Below are 19,878 nucleotides of genomic sequence, written 5' to 3'. Positions count from 1 at the left end.
GAGGTGGAGCATTATGGTGGAAGGGTGTGACAGAGGAAAGCTGCTCAGCCCATGGCAGTCAGGAAGCAGAGGAGGGAGAAGGAGCCCGGAAAGAGTCACCCTTCCACGGCACACCCCCGTTACCTGCCTCCTCCAGCCAGGCCCCATCTGCCCACAGTCACCACCCAGGCAGTGCATTCACACTAGGCTGGCCTGGTGAGGTGGCAGCTGTCACACCCAGTCATTCCACCCCTGGACATCCTGCATTGACACAGGAGCTTCTGAAGGATACCTCATGTCCAAACCATAGCAGAAAGCAATTCTGTGAACAAGTATGCACTAACTCAGATGAAGTGGAAAAATTTGGATTCTGTGGGTTCTTTTCTCACTCTTTTGATGTCATTTTAGGCTTAAAAGTTTTGAATTTTGATGAAGTCTAAGTTATCTATTTTTCCTTCTTTAATGAGTTTTGGATGTCATGTCTGAGATACCTTTGAGTGATCTAAGATCCAGGAAGATAGGATAGGATACTCTGATTGACCCAAGGAGTCACATGCCCTTCCAAGGCCAATGGGTGCCAACTAGATGGTAACCATGTGATTGAGTTTTGCCACAGAAAAGATAGTTGCATGTGTCAAGAGAGGAGGGAAGGTGTGCTGGGAGGGCAGAGGATGGACTCGGTGGTGAGCAGATCGGCAACACCTCTTCTCAGGCCGCTCATGTTGGTAAGTCAGGAACATGAGAACATACAAAATGGGACCTGTAGGAATTTTAATACCCACAGTATTAGGAAAATTTTAATGGAGACAAAAATTAGAGATATTTAGACATGGTATGTGTGTAGTGCTTAATAGCACAGGCTCTGGCTGGGCTCAGTGGCACTTGCCTATGATCCCAGCTACTCATGAGGCTGAGGCAGGAGGATTGCAAATTCAAGGCCAGCCTCAGCAACTTAGTTAGACCCTGTCTAAAATAAAAAGGGCTGGGAGTGTAGCTCAGTGACAGAGCACTTGCCTAGTGTGTGTGAGGCCCTGGGCTTAAATCGCAAATTTAAGAAACAAGTTTACATATTTAATACTTTAATATGATCTAAGTATTACACAATGTATATGTCTTGGAACATCATTACTCCATTAATATGTATGATTTTATGTTATACATGTACATGTAAGTTAAAAATAAATTCAACTTAAAAAATCGTAATGAGTGGTTTTCTGTGAGTGGCCATGCGGTAGGGTTTATGGAGGGTAGGGTTTTGCTCCATTTCTGTGTGTCTGCCTGTCTGTCTGTGTATATTTTCTTACCACGCTTTATTAACTGTTTGACTTTACACAATTAGTTTCTCAAATCGTGAGAAACAACTCATCAGTGACTCTTAAAAAGTTATAAGCTTTTTAAAAATGAAATAGAATAGAATAGAAAATGATGGACAGAGATTGCATGTGGGAGGACCAACGCCTTTGACATCTGTGGTGCCTTCAGTCATCTGTGTGCGGGCTCTAGAACTGTGACACAGTGCATTTCTTGCTGTGTGGCCTAGTTAAAATAGAGAAATGCTGCTTCAAAGGGCAGCTTTGTGATGTGCAGGAGAACAGAGCGCAGAAGGCAGCCCACGGGGTCTGCAGCTCTTGCTGTGGGCGGGGATCTCTGGGTCCGTGACTTCGTTCACTCTTCTTGGCTCTGAGGAAGGCACTCACCGGTGTCCTCTCTACAGATGAGGAAACTGAAGTCTCGGGACACTGTCATTTTCCTGGGTTCATTTCCCTCAGAGCCTGGTTGGGGCCCAGGTTTCTTCAGGAGTCTGGTCTTTCCATTCTTGCAGGCAACATTTCCCCTGGGCCTGAGAAAACACCCTGAAGTGTTTCGGAACACCTCCCGGGGAAGAGTCCCCTGACTTCCGTGCTTCACCTCCCAAGTGTGTATGAACACAAAACATCTGTCTTTGCCGGACTCCCCAGGTGACTGAGGCTGTCGAGGTTCTAATTGCTCCCTCATGGCTTTATTCCGCAGCCCGCTGCCTTTGAAGTTGGAATAGATGTGTTTACTTATGTTTACTTTTGGCTTCTCTCGTAAGTAAGCCCTGCAAGGGCAAAGATCTTGGGGTCCAGCACCTGGAGTAATCCTGCAATGTATGGATAGCAGGCACTCCCTAAAGTCATTTGTGTGAGGAGGGGTGGACCGGATGGCCATTCAGTGGTCACCAGGCAGGTGGATGGCTTTATAACAAGGACTTCAACAACTCCTTCAGACTGTAGCACCGAGGAGTTAAAGATACGGCACTTAGAAAAATGGTCAGCTTTGAACCCAGTGTCCACTCAGCCAATGTTACTTGGATTCAATTCTCAAATATAAGGAAAAGGAAACCTTCTTTGAAAAGCAGTCCAGTTCAGGTGAGGAGCTTGGGACCAGTGAATTTGCCTACTGCATCTCTCTAGCAGACGTCACTCTCTGGGGAGGCACTGAGACACCGCATCGTGCTCTCTGGGCCCAGCAGACTTCTACTGCGCCACTCTGCTGCACAGACTGCTTTAAATGGCAGCTGCCATGGCTAATGAGACTTCTGCAGCCAACAAGGAAAGAGTGTGCCCTTGCTGGCTGGGACCGCAACACCTGATAAGAGAGGAGGCAAGCCAGAAGCAAGCCATGGAGGCAGATGGAGGAGCTGAGACAGTCACGTTCTCAGAACTCGTCAGAGAAACCAGACACCTCACTTACACAGGCCTGTGGAACACGTCCTGCCGTTAGCTCCAACAGTTGGTCGTGCAGCTGAGACGATGAAATCAAAGACCAAACACGGGTTTAATGAGCCAGGATTTTAAGAAAACCATCTTGAATAAAGCCTTCAGAGATTTGCCCAACTCGGAGGCAATCTGAGTTTTGTTTGGAAAGATCAACGTATGAGAAGAGTGTGCTTCACTGATGGGAGCATGCGCAAACAGCCATGCCATTGGTACGCCCTGCTCTGTTCAAATGTCACTAGAATGAACGTGTAAATTACACATAATTCCACAAGGGGGCACAATGGAAGCAAAAATAAAAACTGCTATGTTTTATTTTTTTTTTCTCCAGTGCCACCCTATTTTAAGGTAATAGTTTAATGAAATGAACAACCTTAGAATCTAAAGACAATTTAAATTGCAGAACACTATTTAATCAATAATGTATATCTATTCTCGTGCAAATTTCCAACATATGTGCCTTTAAAAAGAAAACAATAGGAAAGTGTTACACAGTAATAATTCTTACCAAGTTTCCATTATTCCCTCCGCTTCAGCTATTTTAACAATGTCAGAAAGGATGCTTGAGCATGCACCGCATTGAGTAGAAAGTCCTTTTCCCTGGACATTCCCCACGGTAGGCCATTAGAAAGGACATAGAGTATGATTTCACTGGTATTTTTAAATACCCATAGCGTCTGTGTTCGTGTGTGTGTGTACGTGTAAGTGCAGACACATACACACACAAGTACACACACAACTGTTGCATGAATGGTGTCACAGGCCCACAATCCCAACAACTCTGGAGGCTGAGCAGGAGGGTTGCAAGTTTAAAGCCAACCTGACAACTTAGTGGGTACCTGTCTCAAAAAAATCTTAAAAAGGCCTTTTCCGGACCAGATGTTCTGGGTCTGGATATACTTACACTAATGAAAAAAGTAACCATGGCAACGGTAACGGAGAAAAAGGGTATTTTACAACCTGTTTGCTCATCTCCCTGACACCTGGGTCCCTTTTCTCCAGAGTGCCACTTCTGGAATTTTGGGTTTGTTGTTTTGTTTTGGTTCTGGAGATTGAATCTTGGGATACTTCGCCACTGACTATATCCCCAGTCCTTTTTTTTTTTTTTTTTTTTCTGAGACAGTTTCCTCAAAGTTGCTTAGGGCCTCACTAAGTTGCTAAAGCTGGCCTCGAACTTGCAATCCTCCCACCTCAGCCTCCCAAATCGCTGGGTAATCATAGGCATGTGCTACCGTGCACAGTGAGTTTTCGTTTTGAATGCCATGCTCAGCAGGTGGATTCAGGCTCAGAGTCTTCTTAGAGCCCCTGTTCCCATGTAAAATCCAGTGCAAACCTCTCAGCCTGCTGTTCAGGGCTCTTTGCATCTGACCAGGTTCATCTGTGATTATACAGGATTCTTCCAAATCATGAATTCCCTGTGCCCACCCAGCTGCTCAGCTACTGTCTTCCCTTGAGGTGTGTACACCTGGCCACTCCAGCCTCACTTACTAAAATAACACCTGTTTCTTCAAAACTCAGCCCAGCTAATAATCTAAGCTCTAGATTCTCACAGTTATTTCTCAAACACAGCCAGATGTCCAAGATTGCTATCAATGTAGAGTCTTGTTTTCAAAAATATGTGTGTATTCAGACAAATAGATATAAAAATAATTAACAGTATCTCTGTGCACATGTGTATTTCCCAGCTGTACCCTTGAGAGAGGCTAGGAGCAGTGACACCCCAGCAGCAGCAAGCACACACCCTGTCCAGAGTTTGGTTCCTAACATCCACCTTCCACCCTCCAAGAAAAGGAGCAGGGTCCTTGGAGAACTGGTTGATTCCAGGCCTGGTGACCCTGGCCTGGAGGCTGGTGCATTCAGGCCTTCATAGACACCCTGGTGGCTCAGACCCTGCCTCCCCTTGCAGATCAGCCTTGAAGCCTGCCTAACACGGCCTGAGCCAGTCCAACAGCTGAACTCCTTAGCTCATGATCCTGTTTATTGGATGCCTTAGAAGCTAACCTGAGGGAGCAGGCCTGTCCCTTGGAGCTTCTGTTCTAATCGAGGGAGACAAACAGTAATGAGAAAACAATTTAAGAGGCCACTAGTTATGAGAAGTGGCAGAAGGAGGGAGTCACATGGGGCGATACAGGGCGCGTGGCAGGAAGGAGGCCCCTGGGAATGCCTTCCGGGAAGGAGCGAGTCAGACCCGGCATCCTGCCTTGGCTTGGGAGGTGGGGTCGCCTCTGCCACTCCCTGGGCAGCTCTCCCCTAAAGCACAGGAGCTCTCTGGCCTTCTCTCCAGACCCAGGGAGGCTGGGGAGTGTGAAAACTAGCAGAGGTCCCGCCTCCTGGCTGCTGTCACGAGAGGCTCCGCAGTGGCTGCCTACTGCTGCCTTCTCCCTGGAGCACACGTGCTTACAACAGACAATAGACAGACAGGGACCCAGGGTGGAGGGAGGCGGTCCTGCCCAGGCCACCCACCAAATGGCTACGGGACAGCCAGAGGAGTCCGGGACGCTCCGCCCAGCAGCTGCGGAATAAACACGCACCAAGACAGACGTATGCTGGGCCATAAAATAGTCAGACTTAACGTGTACATTTGAAACCATCGGAAGCCGCAGAGTGGGCTCCCGACCACCAGGGAGTTCAGTGGGAATGGACAGCAACCGGGACCTGGGGAAGCCCAGCCTAGTGAGCGAAGAAGAAATCATGTGGAACCGAACCCCTCGGTCTCCGCCCACCGCGGGCGGGGGCCGCAGGGCAAGTGTGGACGCTTCGTGGGGGCCAGCGAACGAACCCCACCGCATGCAGCCCTTGGAGTCTGGGAGACGGAGTGGGAGGGGAGCTCGGCGCCGGCGGAGGAAGGACCCGTGGGGCCCGCTGAGGACCAGGTGTGGACCTTGTGGGTAGAGGGCAGGACCGCCTTGCAGTTCCTGGCTCTAGTGGCTGAATGGTGTAGCTGTCAAGATCAAGTCCAGACTTGTCAGCGGGCTCCAGACCAGCCTGCCTTGACCTTGACCGCGACATTCTCCTCCGCCCCCCGCCCCGCCCCCCCAGCTGCGCCTTCCTCCCTTACTGGCCGCCCTACTGCGCCCCTGTGCTGCCTGCCGGGTCCTGCCTCTGCTCCCTTTGCTGGGCCCCTGCCCTTCCTCCGCACCAAGCACCTGAGGGCCGGCAGTCTCTCCTCTGCCTACTACTGCTCCAGCCAGTTACTGGTTCCCTGGGCTGGAGTCCAGGAGCCATCCACAGGAGCGTGGGAGATGAAAACGCCAGGCAGCACTTACTGAGCCCCTGCTGTGTGCACCAGCGCTTCAGGTGGCCGTGCCATACAGCCGTCCCAGCAGCATGTGGCACAGGTTTCAGTCTCCTTCACAGTATGCTGAGGTAGGCTTCCAAAGCTTGAGAGGCTTGTCCAGGGTCCCCCAGATGGTGGAGGACACGGAACTTGAACACAGGTTTGCAAACCCAAAACTTTCAACCACCATGTCGTACTATCAAAGTCGGACCAAGATTGAAGCAAAATGGACTTCAGATGAGCCGGAGAGTTCCTCGTGAAGTTCCTACCGCGACCAGGCTTCCTCTGCACGGTGCAGAGGGGGCTCCTGGAGGTGTCTGCCCGGGTTGGGACAGCAAGTGGAGCAGGAGCTGGAAGACCCTTTGCGCCAGCAGCCATGGGCACAAACAGCCCCTGTGCGTGCCCCCGCTTCCCCTAAGGACACAAAGGCCTGTTTCTAGGACCGACTCATTTCCATGAAGGAATTAGAATGACTACATTTATATCCTTTTGGTAAATATTCCTCAGCCAACAATGGCCCTCTTCAAATTAATTCCAGCAATAAGTTCCTCAGAGTTAGCCTCCAGAGATACAGTGTTATGGAGTGATTTTTTCTTTTATTTTTTTCAAATAAAGAGTAAAAAGGCCTAGGCACTTGTTTCCAGGCAAGGTAATAAGTGTATTGTGATGGTGGGAAGACTGAAAACCTTCGTTTCTCCTCGGCTACATGAAGGCTTCTGTGGTGGGCACACTTTGGAGTGCTGTGGGCACTGAAGCGAATGGCAGCCGATGGCACTTGACATTTTCAAAGGGAAAACAGACTTTCCACTTGCAACACTGCTGCATATTAAGTGTTCACTTACCTAGCCACTGCTGAGTGCCTTGTGTGTACATGTGCTCATTGCGACCTAGTGACACCCACAGTTTACAAATTGGGCCCTGAGGCCCAGGGAGCCACTTGTCCAGTCTCAGGGCCAGGGTCTCATTCCTCACCTTCCACTCCAGTCTACCAGGAAACCCCGTGGCTCTGCTTCAGCTGGGATTCAGGATGTGGTCGCCTCTCACTCCCTGTTACTAGCTGGGCCACGCTACTGTCACGTCTCTCCTGGATCATTGAAAGCCCGTCCTCGGTGGTCTCCCTGCCTCTGTGCTCCCCGTGGTCTGTCCTCAACAGAGCAAGGCCACCCTCAGTGCAAACCCCAACAGCTGGAGACTCACTCAGATTGAAAGCTTGCATTCTCACGAGGGCATGCGATGCACTCAGTGACCCGCCCCCACTCTGTCCTCCTCTCTGGCTCTTCCTGCTGCTCTGGGGGCGCCAGGCATGCTCCTGCCTGATTCACTTGTGGCCGGCTCCTCCTGAGGAGCCTCTGCCCAGCAGCGCTGTCTAAAGCTGCAGGTGCCCCGCGTCTCGTGCCTGCAACTCCTACTGTGTTTTCCACATGCCCTTCCTGCCTGCTGTGTAGTCAGTGGATTTATCTGGTATGTTCTCTGACTCCCCCCTGAGGAGTCACTGCTGGTCACAGCCGGCACCTAGTGAACCCTCCATGAAGGTGTATTGCATAGAGCAAACAGAGAATGCAGCAGGTGTCTGTGGCCATGACCAGTAGATCTTCCTGTAGTAGAATGCAGGCTAAAAGAAGACTGGAATTCTGATATTTTTGTGAACTCTCTGGTTTCAAAAAAAATGTTAGCAACTACTTCAAAAATTTTTAATGGGTTAGATATGCTAACACGAATCAAAAATAAACCCGTCTGTGGCCCCACCTTAGCCACTTTTAGTTTAGGTTGAACTGGCTTTGCCTCCTGTCTTAGTCTGTTTTCTGTTGCTATGATGGAACACCACAAACCGTGTAATTTATAAAGAAAAAAGGTTTATTTAGCCCTCCAGATATGGAGGCTGGGGTATCCAAGAGCAAGGTACAGGTTCTGGTGAGGGCCTTGTGCTGCATCATAATATCCAGAAAAGCAACAGGGCAGGACATGCACAAGAAAGAGGCAGCGTGTGAGGAGTGGGCTTGCCACTTACTGACCTGCTCTCTCAAAAAGGGTACTAATCTCTCCTCATGGCCTGGTCATCTGCCTGGTCATCCACCTATGCACACTCACCTAAGGGACCAAGTTCCAGTGTGAGTTTTGCGGGGAACAAACCACATCTGAGTCACAGCACCACCTTAACTGAAGACCTACAGGATTTCCAGAAGCTGAAGCCTTGAGTGTTCAGTCTCTGTCCCTTGGTTCTGGTCTGCAGAGTGCATCTCCAGAATCACACCTTAGCAGGAGGGACGCTTCTGCCCGTGTGCCTTTGTTCTGAGGCTTGTGTGACTGGCCTGCAGGAGAGACAGAGCTGTTCTTCATGTGACCCTTGGTGTCAGCCATGACACCAAGCTCCTTGTGTGTCAGCCATGGTGCCAGTGCCAGGCCAGCAGGGCAAGGCCAACAGGAGACTAGCTAACAGGACTTACCAGGCCAGGCCCCTCTGAGGAGCCCCATTTGTGAGCAGCCCTCAGAGTGTGGCCATGCTGTGCTGGTGAGGAGGGCGGCCAGCAGACCTCGCCACAGTGCTAAGGATGCCCCTGCGGCTTCTCTTCTGAGGAAGGAGTTTGACATTATTTATCGAATCTACAAATGCATGCATTTGGGGCTGGGTAAAATTTTTTGATTATGTTTTGGTGCTTATATTTTTGGTAATCATATTTGACTCAGTAATTATCTTTTTAGTTGCTTTATTTTTATGTTCAGGTGTATCTAAAACATTTCGAGATAAGGAGGACCTTCAGTGTGACATTGCTTCTCATACAAAAGCTTGAGAGCAACCCAAAAAGTCTGCCATGGGTGGCTAGCTAAGCCATGGCCAATCTACACCATGGAACACTGCACAGACACCAAAATAACAATGGAACCCCCCACCCCCGGTGCACAGAGATGGAAGTTTCCGGCATGTGTTGATTGGTTTCAAATGAAGCAAGCAGCCTGATGACTTTGTGCATGCTCTGCCACCATCTGCAGCCTAAAAGAAGGGACTACATACGCAGAGCTGCTTATTCTGACGCGCACGCGTGTTGGGCACAATGTCCACTAACACTGGCTGCCTCTAAGGGGGTACCTGACCACCAAGAGCCCAGAAAGAATAACTTGTCAGTGAACTTGATTTAAGGTATTTTCATTTTTGAACCATGTGGAAATATACTGTTAAGAAGAAAAAAGAAGTGCCATGTTATGTTTTCGATCTTCCCATGTCGGTGCACAGAGATTCACTTGTTATTTTAGGTCTGTACGGTGTTCCACTGTGGATCAACCATGATTTATTCAGACACCTACTGTGGACCGTTCAGGATGCTCTCTAGTTTTTGTATGACAAAGTCACAATGAAAAGCCTCCTTATCTTTGCATTTCAGATACACCCGAGTATAAAATTTCCCTGAAGAAAATCCCATTGTAGTGTTGCTTGTAACTAAAAAAAAATGGAAGTAATTCACATGTAAAATAATAAGATGTTAGGTAAATAAAAGTTTTACCTGCCAGGCATGGTGGTGGTACCCCTATAATCTCAGTGACTTGGGAGGCTGAAGCAAGAGGATCACTATTTCAAGGCCAGCCTCAGCAAATTAGCAAAGCCATAAGCAACTTAGCAAGACCCCGCCTCAAAATTTAAAAAATTTTTAAAAAGGGCTTGGGATGTAACTTGCCAGTAGAGTGTCCCTGTTAAATCCCCAGTGCCAAAATCAAAACAAAACAAAACCTATTGAAAATTGTTCTGATTTTCTTAAACTGATTGCCTTTTTTCTCCGGAGTGAAGGCCTCGCATGCAACATTGCTACTTCCTGTTGTAATACCCCCATGCTTCTCATCTTTTAGGTTTTTCTTTTCTGGACCTTCTTAACTTTCTGTTTCCTTCCTTTTGGGTTTGATGAGAGCTGATAATCTTATTTATTCTATTGGAGGAAGTCTTAACAGTAACAACCACCCAAGACCAAAGAGGTTGCTGCTTCTTCCTCTGGAGATGGCCAGTTCTCCCTGGAAGGTGTCTGTTTTCCTAAATAAATCTCTGACTATGCCTCTGGGTGGAGCGGGGGGCAAGTAAAAATTAAAATAGTCAAGTCTGTGTGCTTAAATTTGTTCTGTACAGCCCTTAATAGATTAAGACATTAGTATTATATGCTTTTATACAGGCCTTACTAGACAATTGGCCATAAAGAGAAATTCGTAGTTTCACAAGGGTTAAAATAGCCTCTCTTCCCTTCTAATTCTTTAATTCTGAATTAGCTTCTTTTGGAATACCGTGAAGTCTCTTGTTCCCTTACACACATTCTGGAAATAACTATCTTGCTATAACCTGGGGGGAGGGGGGCTTGTTTTCTAGAATCCAGCAACCATTAAAATTATGATAAATGATCTTGGACAGAACACTTTTCTGTGCTTAAGTTCCCTTCGCAGTGAAGGGAAGAAAACATAGTTTCCCCCTCAGTCCTCATAGTCTGTAGTTGGGGCAGACTCCCGTGACAAGTGACAACCCCCCGGGAGAAGCAGCAGCAAGCTTAGAACACAGGCAGTGACTATCACTGGGAGGAAAGTGATGCAGTACTGACCTCCGTGTCTGCTTTATCTAGCGTGGCCAACAAAGAAGGACGGAATTCAGAGAGGTGACACGGGAGGGCAGCACATGGGAAACACTTAGGATGGGAAGTCCCCTTGCAGGTCCCTCTGGGCTTTGAGCTGCTAAGGAGTGTGAAATAGAATTCACATCCACGTCTTTTAGGGGGCAGGGGGAACCAGGGATTGAACCTGGGGGTGCTTAACCACTGAGCCACATCCCTAGCCCTTTTTATTTTTTATTTTGAGACAGTGTCTTGCTAGACTGCTGAAACTTCCCTTCAACTTGTGATCCTCCTGCCTCAGCCTCCAGAGTCTCTGGGATTATAGGCATGCCCAACTATATCCTCTCTTAAGGCAGAAAAGGGCGGCTGGGTACGGAGGACAGAAAGATCTGTTCTTTTTATAAATCTCTATCCTGTTTCTAAGGAGTGTGGTGTGGAGCGGTCCCCGGGCCTTGGTTGTCTTCAGCCCAACAATTCTTCATGTCTTTAGAAGGAGCGTTTTGATTCCTTCACCAGTGAAATAAGGCGGACAGGAGACTGAGTCCTTGGGATGGCCTTGGGCATGGAAGACATCACAATGGCACTTACATACGATAGGTAATCATATCATAGCGTGTGTTCAAGGTCGGGCCTGAAGCTCAGCGATGGAGCACTCGCCTAGCATGTGTGAGATCCTGGGTTTGTCCTCAGTACCACAAAAAGAAAAATAAGTGTATTCATTAGTACTTTCATAGATAATTTGCCTTTCCTCCACAGTACCCTGGAATCATAATTTTTTAAAAAGTCAGCAAGGATTTTACCTTTGCATAGAAAAATAAGGAAAAAAAGAGGAGAATGTGGTAAATATTTTAAAAGATTTTCATTTTCAATTTACAGAATTTGTCCTACTTCTGAAATTAGTATCTTCGAATTATTAAGATAGGTATCGAGATCATTTTCATTTGTGAAATGTGGATGATCATTATTTTTAATATCATCTTATTGATTTGTAAAATTCATTGTGTTGCCGAAAGCTCGGTCCTTGTCCCTGATTCCAATCCAATAACAAGGACGTGGTTTTGAGAAAAAGGAAAAAGGAGGTTTATTGTTTTGCTAGCAAAGGAGAAACACAGAGGACTCCTGTCCCAGAGACTGTGATTCTGCCCGTCAGCAGGAACAGGGGGCTTTCAAAGAGGCGACTCAAAGGCTGCCTTCCCCCTGTTCTCTGTTGGGGCTGTGATTCACTTGTTAACTTGGAGGACAGTCATTTCTGAGTTCTTCTGGTGCCATCCCCAAAGTCTGGGTGACTTCCTTCCTGTGGTGGGTGTGTGCTCAGGGACATATAAATCTGCCTAGGGTGGGGATCACCTAGGACCACCTTTCTTCCCTTGAGATTAGGGACAGGGAGTTTAGGGAGGAGCAGGGAGAGAGGAAGAGAAAGAAAAGAGTCCATTTTAAAAATCAGTTGCAGTGGCAGAGCAGCAAGGGCATAAAGTGGACACTGTTACGATTAGTTTAATTCATGAAAGAGAAATCCTGTGGCTACTCATGTAGGCTTGGAAATCACTCAAGCCCAAAATTCCTGTGATACCTGTATCATATGGTCCCTGCCTGCCATAATAAGTATGATGGACTGGCCAGGCGCAGTGTTCTGTAGTCCCAGCTACTCGTGAGGCTAAGGCAAGAGGATTGGAAGTTGGAGACCAGCCTGGGCAACTCAGCAAGACCCTATCTCAAAGTAACCTAAAAAGGGCTGGGGACGTAGCTGTGTGGTAAAGTGCTTGCCTAGCACGCATGAGGCCCTGGGCTTAATCCTCGGTACTCCACCGCATAGACTGGATGGCTTGAACGACAGAAATTTATTTTTCTACCATTTTCTACCAGCAGGGCTGGGTTTGGGAAAGGGTTCTCTCTTGGCTTGCAGATAGCGGCCTTCTCCTTTTGTTCTCGTGAGGCAGAGAAGCAAGTTCTCTGGTGCACCTTCTCCCAAGGGTGCCAACACCCTCAGGGCAGCTGCACCCTCACGCCTCAACTAAAACTGGTGGTCGCTCGAAGTCCCCATCTCAAGTGCTGCCACACGCATGTCGTTACGGGGTGAGGAGGAAGTGAGGCCAGGGACCCTGGAAGATTCAGTTCCCTCCTGGGTTACACTCGTCCTAGGTTTGGGAGCAGCTGGGCAAATGCCCATTTACTAACTAAGCCTTCAAAGTCTGGAACCCCGGGCACATCTTGGAAACTAAGCTATTAGCACAGAGAACACACCCAGGGAGGCTGACTTGAATTATCTGCAACAATCTCATCATCAAACAGCCTGTGAGCAGAGAATGGCCTTTACATGTTAAATGATTGAAAAGGAAGCAAAAGGAGGAAATTTTGCAACATCTAAAGATGACATATGATTCAAATTTCAGTGTTCCCAAGCGAAGCTCTGTTGGAGCAGAGCCACTCTCGTTCACTGACGTGTTGTCAGTGCTCCTTACCTGCTCCGGCAGCAGAGTTGAGACTAAAGTATTTCCTGTCTAGCCCTTTTCAGGAAAAAGTCTGCCAGTCCTCAATCAGCCAACGAAGCTGGCCAATGACTTCTTTTGCCTATTCCCAAGTCCAAATCCTTGCTAGAAATGCATTTTAAAAGACACAGTGCCACATCCATCACCATAGAAGACATGGATCCAGGGACAGCAAAGCTTGGCATAAACTGGTTTATGGATGGTCCACTTCAAGTTTTCTAATGCTTGACTCTTCCAGGGAAAAACTAAGAAAGACAGGTGGTCTTCCTGAAGGATGGAAGAACTCGAGAGAGCCACAGTAAGGTGCTGATGTTTTCAGCCCTCATCAGATGTGGCCTGAGGAGCTAGAATTGGGCCAATCTAGATTAAGAATTACCTTAAGTCTCCACTCCTCGATTGACACTTGTCCCTCAGGTCACAGGAGAAGGAAGGACAGGAGCTAAGATGGGTGCCCTTTCTGGAATTTCTGTACACATTGGTGACACTCTTCCTCTCAGGCCACTTCCTTTCTGATGCTTTTGTTTGGTCTCCCTTCCACACAAAGGTGATCTTGAAGGACGTGGACTCTCTACTCTATGTGGATACTGACGTTCTCTTTCTGAGACCCGTCGATGATATCTGGAAGCTTCTGAGGCAGTTTAATTCCACCCAGCTTGCAGCCATGGCCCCAGAGCATGAAATCCCCAAGATCGGCTGGTATAGCCGCTTTGCTCGCCACCCTTTCTACGGCTCTGCGGGAGTTAATTCAGGGGTCATGCTGATGAACTTAACTCGGATAAGAAGTGCCCAGTTCAAGGTAAGAGTGCTTTGGAATTCCTTTTTAAGGCTGGAAGTTGTCTTTTCAATAGTGACATGCCTAGGCTGTGGATATGCTGATTCAAGGACTGCAGCAGGTGGCCTGCCAGTGGGGACAGGAAGTCCCTAGAGGAAAGGGTTTAATTTGGAAAGTTATGGGATACTTGTTTGGGGAAAGCCCAGACGGCTATGGAATGTAAAGCTTCCATGGTGTCCATCCAGGAATACACTGTGGCCTTTCAAAACCATTCAGAAATGTTGGGGATTACTCTAGTGACATGTTGACATAAGTGAACAGAGATATTGATGCAGGGGTGTTTGTGGTCTCATATTTTATCCTAGTAAAGAACTGAAAAGCACCTAAATAACTTCAGTAAAACAAGAACCAGTAAAAACAGGCTATCCTCATATTAAGAAGAATGTTAATTATGGCAGGAATAGAGCTCAGGGGTGGTGGTAGAGCACTTGCCCAAAATGCACAAGGCACTGTGACTGGTCCCCAGTGCGGCAAAACATGAGAAAGGAGCAGGTTAATGTGTGAGACTGGTAAGATCTCCGAGATAATAAGTGAGAAAAACTTACATGCAGCAAGCATTTCATGGCACTGCGGTGTGCTCGCTCTATGTCATGAGGCTGCAGTGTGTTCACACTGATGCCTTAGAAATATCCAGAACACCTGAGACTGTTAATTGTTCATCGTCGATGCTTCTGGGGAAATTGGGAATGAGGTATGGAGGAGGATAGTGAAAGAAATATCTTTACTTTTTATATTTTTTATCTCTATGTAGTGATTGAATATTTAGTGTATTAATGTGTTACTTTAAAAGTAAATAATTATTTAAATTAGGACACCATCATTTTGCCATCTCTACTTTGCTTCTTTACTTCAGAGACAAGAAATAAGCCTACAAAATAGGTTCAGTTTCAGGCGTGGTTTTCAGAATAAAAACTGTAGGTCCAGCCACCGCTCCTGGCCCATCCAGTACCCACACACAACCAGGAAAAACCCCCACCTGTGGCCCTGCTTTTGCTTCGTCCTGGGCCTGAGGTTAGCGGCGCCCTCTGTGGGCCCTCTGTGGGAGGGAAGGGAGCAGCCCTTGCCTGCTCCCCCGTGGACAAGTTGCCGGCTCTGCATCAGCTGCTCTGATGGTTTTCTCTTTTCCAGAACAGCATGACCCCGACAGGCTTGGCTTGGGAGGACATGCTGTACCCTCTGTACCAGACGTACAAGAATGCCATCACGTGGGGAGACCAGGACTTGTTAAACATTATTTTTTATTTCAACCCAGGTAGGTTCTCTTTCACAAGTGCCACATGCGTAGCAGGGCGCCCACCTCATTCCCAGAGCACCTTCCAGGCCTGGGCTGCTGCTGACTGGGCCTGAGTGGTGCATAGGGGCCTGTGTTCCCTGCTGCTGCCTTTCCTCTGCCCCCTGCTGTCTGACGGAGGCGGACCCTCAGCTACAGGCACAAAGGCCCAGCTGTTGAAATCTCCAACACTGGCCTCCAGTTTTAGAGAATAGCTTTGCGGTGTTTCCACCCCACGCTTCCCGGAAGTAGCCACAACTGATGGGATAAACAGAACGAAGGACAGCAGGGTCACCAGGCACGAGGCCTCCGCAGCACAAGCAGTTGCTGAATCGAAGGTGATGGTTCTCAGGGTCCTTGGGGTTGAGCCACTTGTCCAGGGTGAAAGGATCCCTGCGTAAGAACTCAGATCCCCAGATCCCTTTTCCTTTTTGACTAGAGAAAAGAAAATTCTTACATTGTTAAGTTGGTGATTTGGTGGGGAGGGAGGGAGATGAAAATTTCTGGTCTGGGTTTTCATATTAATACCTACAACTAATAAAATTTCCTTCTTTGCTAAAACCTTATTAATGTCATTAAAATCAAAACCAGGTTTTTCTCCTTGAGAAAAAATCTGTAGGGAAAAGAAGCAACCCTTACCCCACCCTCTTCAGGCCTTTGCTTTGTCTTTAAAAGTCTTTAAGTAGAGACTCCTACTGATAGAGATTTCCACCTGTGATTGCTGGGCACACTTGAAGCACCTACTATGTACCTAAAAAAATCATCTGCTTTAAAACCCAATTGCATATGTCTTTGGATCAAGAAGGGTCAAATCCTGGAAAAGAAGAGAAGCAAGTGGACGTGGAATTGGGGACAGACTCCCAGCACAGTGGAGGAAGAGGAAGTTCTGACTGCTCGCAGTCCCTTTTCTTCTGACAGGAGGACAGCTGGTTAGCACCTCCGCCTTTTTCTTCTTAAGCAGAGTTCTTCTTTTTTCTAGGTATAGGTGTATTGTTGGGATTCTTGGTTGAAAAAAAGAAAAAAAAAAAAAGACCTCTGGATTTAGTCTGAGCACAAACAAGTCTTTTTAAGTAAACTGATGGGTGTCTCAGGGAGCCAGGGCTGGGAAAGCAGACCGATCCTACGCTGCTGCAGGACAGGGAGCCCAGGAGCCCCCGAGGGACCCCCTTTCTCTCGCTGCAGCTGCCCATCTCTCTGTAAAGACGGCTGGTGGTTCTCTGCCCCTCAGGGCTCAAAGCAAAGCACCAGGCTCTCATGGCACAGGTGCAGCCACACACAAGGACCACCTTCACCCCATTTCCACATCCCTAGGAGAGAAGTGAGTGGCCCTAGCGTGGGTCAGCAGGGCAGGCACACGGAGCTCAGGAATGATGCCAACATTCGTTATTTACCAAGTGGCAGGTGCCAGTCTGAGCATGTTCTTATCTAATACTCACAGGATCCTGGGAATGTAATTCCCAGTGGACAAAGAAATCAAGGGAAAGGAGTGAAATAACCCTAGAGCACAGCCAGTGAAAGTCAGAGCAGGGGTGGAGAGCCAGGAGCTTCAGTTCCGGGCCAAGCCGGAAGCAGGTTCTTAGTGGTGGGGTGAAGGACCCTGCGTGCTAGGCAGGTATCCGTAAGGGATCTTTCTGCTTCGTTGTTTCTTCCCGCTAAGTATTCCAATTCCCTTTCTGTTGATGGCTGAAACGATGTGAGGGAAACCTCTCTATCTTGTCTATGGAGGCATCCAAAAGGTCCGCATGGTTGCCTCCTCAGAAACCCTCGCAGCCTGCTGCAGATCATTTCAGGACAAGGGCAGTGAGTAAATGCTCTTCAGAGGGCATGGTAAGCAGCCTTGCAATCAGTCGTGAGTCCCCTGTCCTTAATGGTTGCTGGACCCAGCTGAGTTTAATGGCTTCCGTACTCCTACCTGGATCCACTAAATAAAAAATATTATAAAGTGACTTGGAAGTTGGTTCAAAATCCTGGTTCCAAGCAGGCTGAAGTAAGTCACCAAGTTTTAGGTTGCTGCTAGGTGAACTCCCTGATCTTCCTTGGCTAACTTTGGTCTGTCTCACTTCACCCGGGCACCGTATTAAGAGGGGACCTTCTGGTTGAAATCCAGCAACGTCCACCCCACCCCCAGCCTTCTCCATGTATGTGGCTTGTGAGCAGTTCCTGGAACCCAGACCAACTATACTTGAAACAAGATGTGTCTCCTCTACCCCTCGGAGGCAGAGAGGGAGGCAGCCTGTTGATGTGACGTTTGCTTGGGTTGCTTTGGATGAAGCCGTGCACGTAAAACCTGAGGCACATCTGGAATGCCATTGTTATTAGCGTCCCCTGTAGCCAGTAACTCTGTTTTTAAAAATGTGTTTAAAAGTCATTAGCTTAAAACTATTTTAAAACTCTTGCTATAATTAGATAGTACAGGGATGTGGAATGTAACTGCAATGCTGGGTAATAAACTGGTTCAGGAGAGGTGGCCGAAGCCCAGGGGGCTGTGTAGGCGGCTCCTCCCACGGGACACCTCCTGGCAGCCAAGGGCAGCCAGGCCTGCTTTTTCCAGGGAGGACGCTGAGCTCCCATCTTGACAGGTGAGTTTGAGTCAAGAGCAGAGTTCTATGGAAGAGGTAAATCTGACATGAGCCCAAAGAACTCTCTAGAAAGAGATGGAGGTGACTACACTTGGGTTCTACGGAGGCAGGCTAATCCAGGCAGCTCTCATGACAGGCGGATCAGGCCACGCCAGGCTCCAGGAGGATGGTGTGGGAAGCGCTGAGGCCGGCGAGGCTGGTGGCCTCTGCCATCTCTGCTCCTCCCCAGGCCTGTCTGATGGCATGCTGTCTCCCAGACAGCCTTGGTTTGCCCAAGGCCCCTCCTAATGGTCGGGTCCAAGTCAGCAGGACCACAGGAGTCCACCAGCAGAAATGATGAACTTCTTATGTTTCCAACTCAAGAAAGAGAGCGAGGCAGGCAGACAGACACTGGCTGGCTCAGCCATGAAGACCACCCACAATCCAGTCAATAAGGGACCGGCCGTGAAAGGCATCATGTGCTATTTCTCTCTCGACATGACCACCTAGGTTTGCTTCTTCTGGGGCCATTTCTAGAAAAGTGGGCTGAGGGCAGGAAGAAAATGCAGCCAACCAGGTACAGATACACGGCAGAGCACCCAGCCAGGTAGAGAAGACCAGCAGGGCGCCCTGCCATGGTCACAGGCAGACGCATGAAGAAGGAAGGAGGGTCACAGGCTGCCGTCACGGGGGACGGGGCTTATTTAAGCCTCCTTTCTTCCTCCCAGAATCACTGGAGCCCTGGCCTGCGTGTGCAGTCGCCAGAAGCCCCAGCATCCAGTGGCTGTGAAGGCCGCATTCTGGGGTCAACAGAGCCAGTGGCTTTACAGCAGGACTGCTCAGGGAACCCGTGGCCAACCCCAGGGTGGGGCGTCAGGAAGTCCACAAGCCTTGACACCAAGCACCGGAGAGAAGTGGAAGCCACAGGTCTGTGAGGGCGCTGTCCGCCTCGCAGCCTTCCCCGTGGGAGGCTCAGCACCTCAGGGAAGCTGGTCTGCAGTGTGGGTTGGATGAATGGAATTAGGAGAACGGAGTGAAGGGGCAGGCAGATGGAGGCTGAAGCCACAGCCAGGAACAGGAGAGAAGCAGCAGAAGGAATGAGTGAGAGGAAGGACAACTGTCCCCATGGCAGAGGAGGGCACAGCCTCCACTTCATTCATTCGTCCAGGGGTGGGTTTCTGAGAACCTGCTGGGCGCCCGCCACTGGGTAGGTGCCAGGATATAGCATCAGACTTGAGAGACGAAGTTCCTGCTTTTGTGAAACTTGCCTTTTGCTGGAAAAGAAGACTCCCGAAGAATAACACCGCATCCTTCAGAACCACTGCTGGCACGATGGTGGCGGGAAGGAGCAAATGAGGAGCTGAGCAGAGGCTGGCAAGCCCGGAAGGAGCGAGGGGCTCCTAGATCAGAACGTCCTCTCGAATGCCATGGCCTTCTCCGGAACAAGGTGCATCCTGGAAGAAAATAGAAGGCTGGGAAAGCTTCGTCCCAGGAAGGGACATTACAAAAATGGACACTTCAAACAGTGCAAGCAACCCTGTTGGCACAGTAGCTCACAGGGACCAGCCTCGTCCACCATGAAGTCAAAGGGCTGGGCACAAACTACCCCATGATCTCAGGGACCCCGAGAGTGTGTAAGGAACAGAAACGTGAGGAGCGTCCGGCTCACACGATGCTCTGCAGGTGGCTGAGCCCTGAAAGCCAGCATGGACCCCTGGGAACACCAGGGTTTCACATGGACAGTCCATTCAAGAGCTTCTTAATATAAAATTGAGAGAAAAATAGCGAAGACCAAGGGCTCAAGATAGGTTGGCTCCGAAAGAACTTTTCATAAGTTACGGTGTTTGAGCTTTTGAGGATTCGGGATTTTAAAATCATTCACTGTTATTTCTTCAGCAGTGGGTAAGTCAACCTGAGCATTTTCCTGGGCTGTCTTTTTCAAACAGCAGACTTTGACAGCTCTGATAATCATGCTTAAAATAAACCCACTTCAGAACAGGCTATTGATCACGCGCTAGATAGCCACCCTGGTGCGCTCAGGATCTCCTCGCTGACCTGCGCCGGCTCCATCTCAGCCCTCTCCACGATGCTACTGTCGCCCCGTCTTCCATTCCCCTCTGAGGAAATGGAGATCTCAAGGTGTGACCCCTGCAAAGTGGAG

The 19,878-nt window shown here is 48.8% G+C and overlaps 1 protein-coding gene across 5 annotated transcripts in view; it reads left to right on the top strand.

Moving 5' to 3' along the window:
* The window catches only part of GXYLT2 (glucoside xylosyltransferase 2), a 68,570-nt gene that overhangs the window by 36,944 nt on the left and 11,748 nt on the right, over positions 1–19,878 (top strand). For 4 of the 5 annotated variants that reach the window (XR_013760961.1, XM_079122611.1, XM_079122612.1 and 1 more), the window contains 2 exons: positions 13,602–13,853; positions 15,018–15,141. Coding sequence is in view for 4 of the 5 variants with exons in the window: in XM_079122611.1 (XP_078978737.1) it covers positions 13,602–13,853; positions 15,018–15,141 (376 nt within the window). In the remaining variant the exon portion in view is untranslated. The remainder of the gene's footprint in view (positions 1–13,601; positions 13,854–15,017; positions 15,142–19,878) is intronic. The other variant, XM_079122613.1, reaches the window with a different exon arrangement.

This window comes from Sciurus vulgaris, assembly GCF_902686455.1.
Source record: "Sciurus vulgaris genome assembly, chromosome: 19".
Lineage (NCBI taxonomy): Eukaryota > Metazoa > Chordata > Mammalia > Rodentia > Sciuridae > Sciurus > Sciurus vulgaris.
This window is presented reverse-complemented; position numbering and strand designations above follow the sequence as displayed.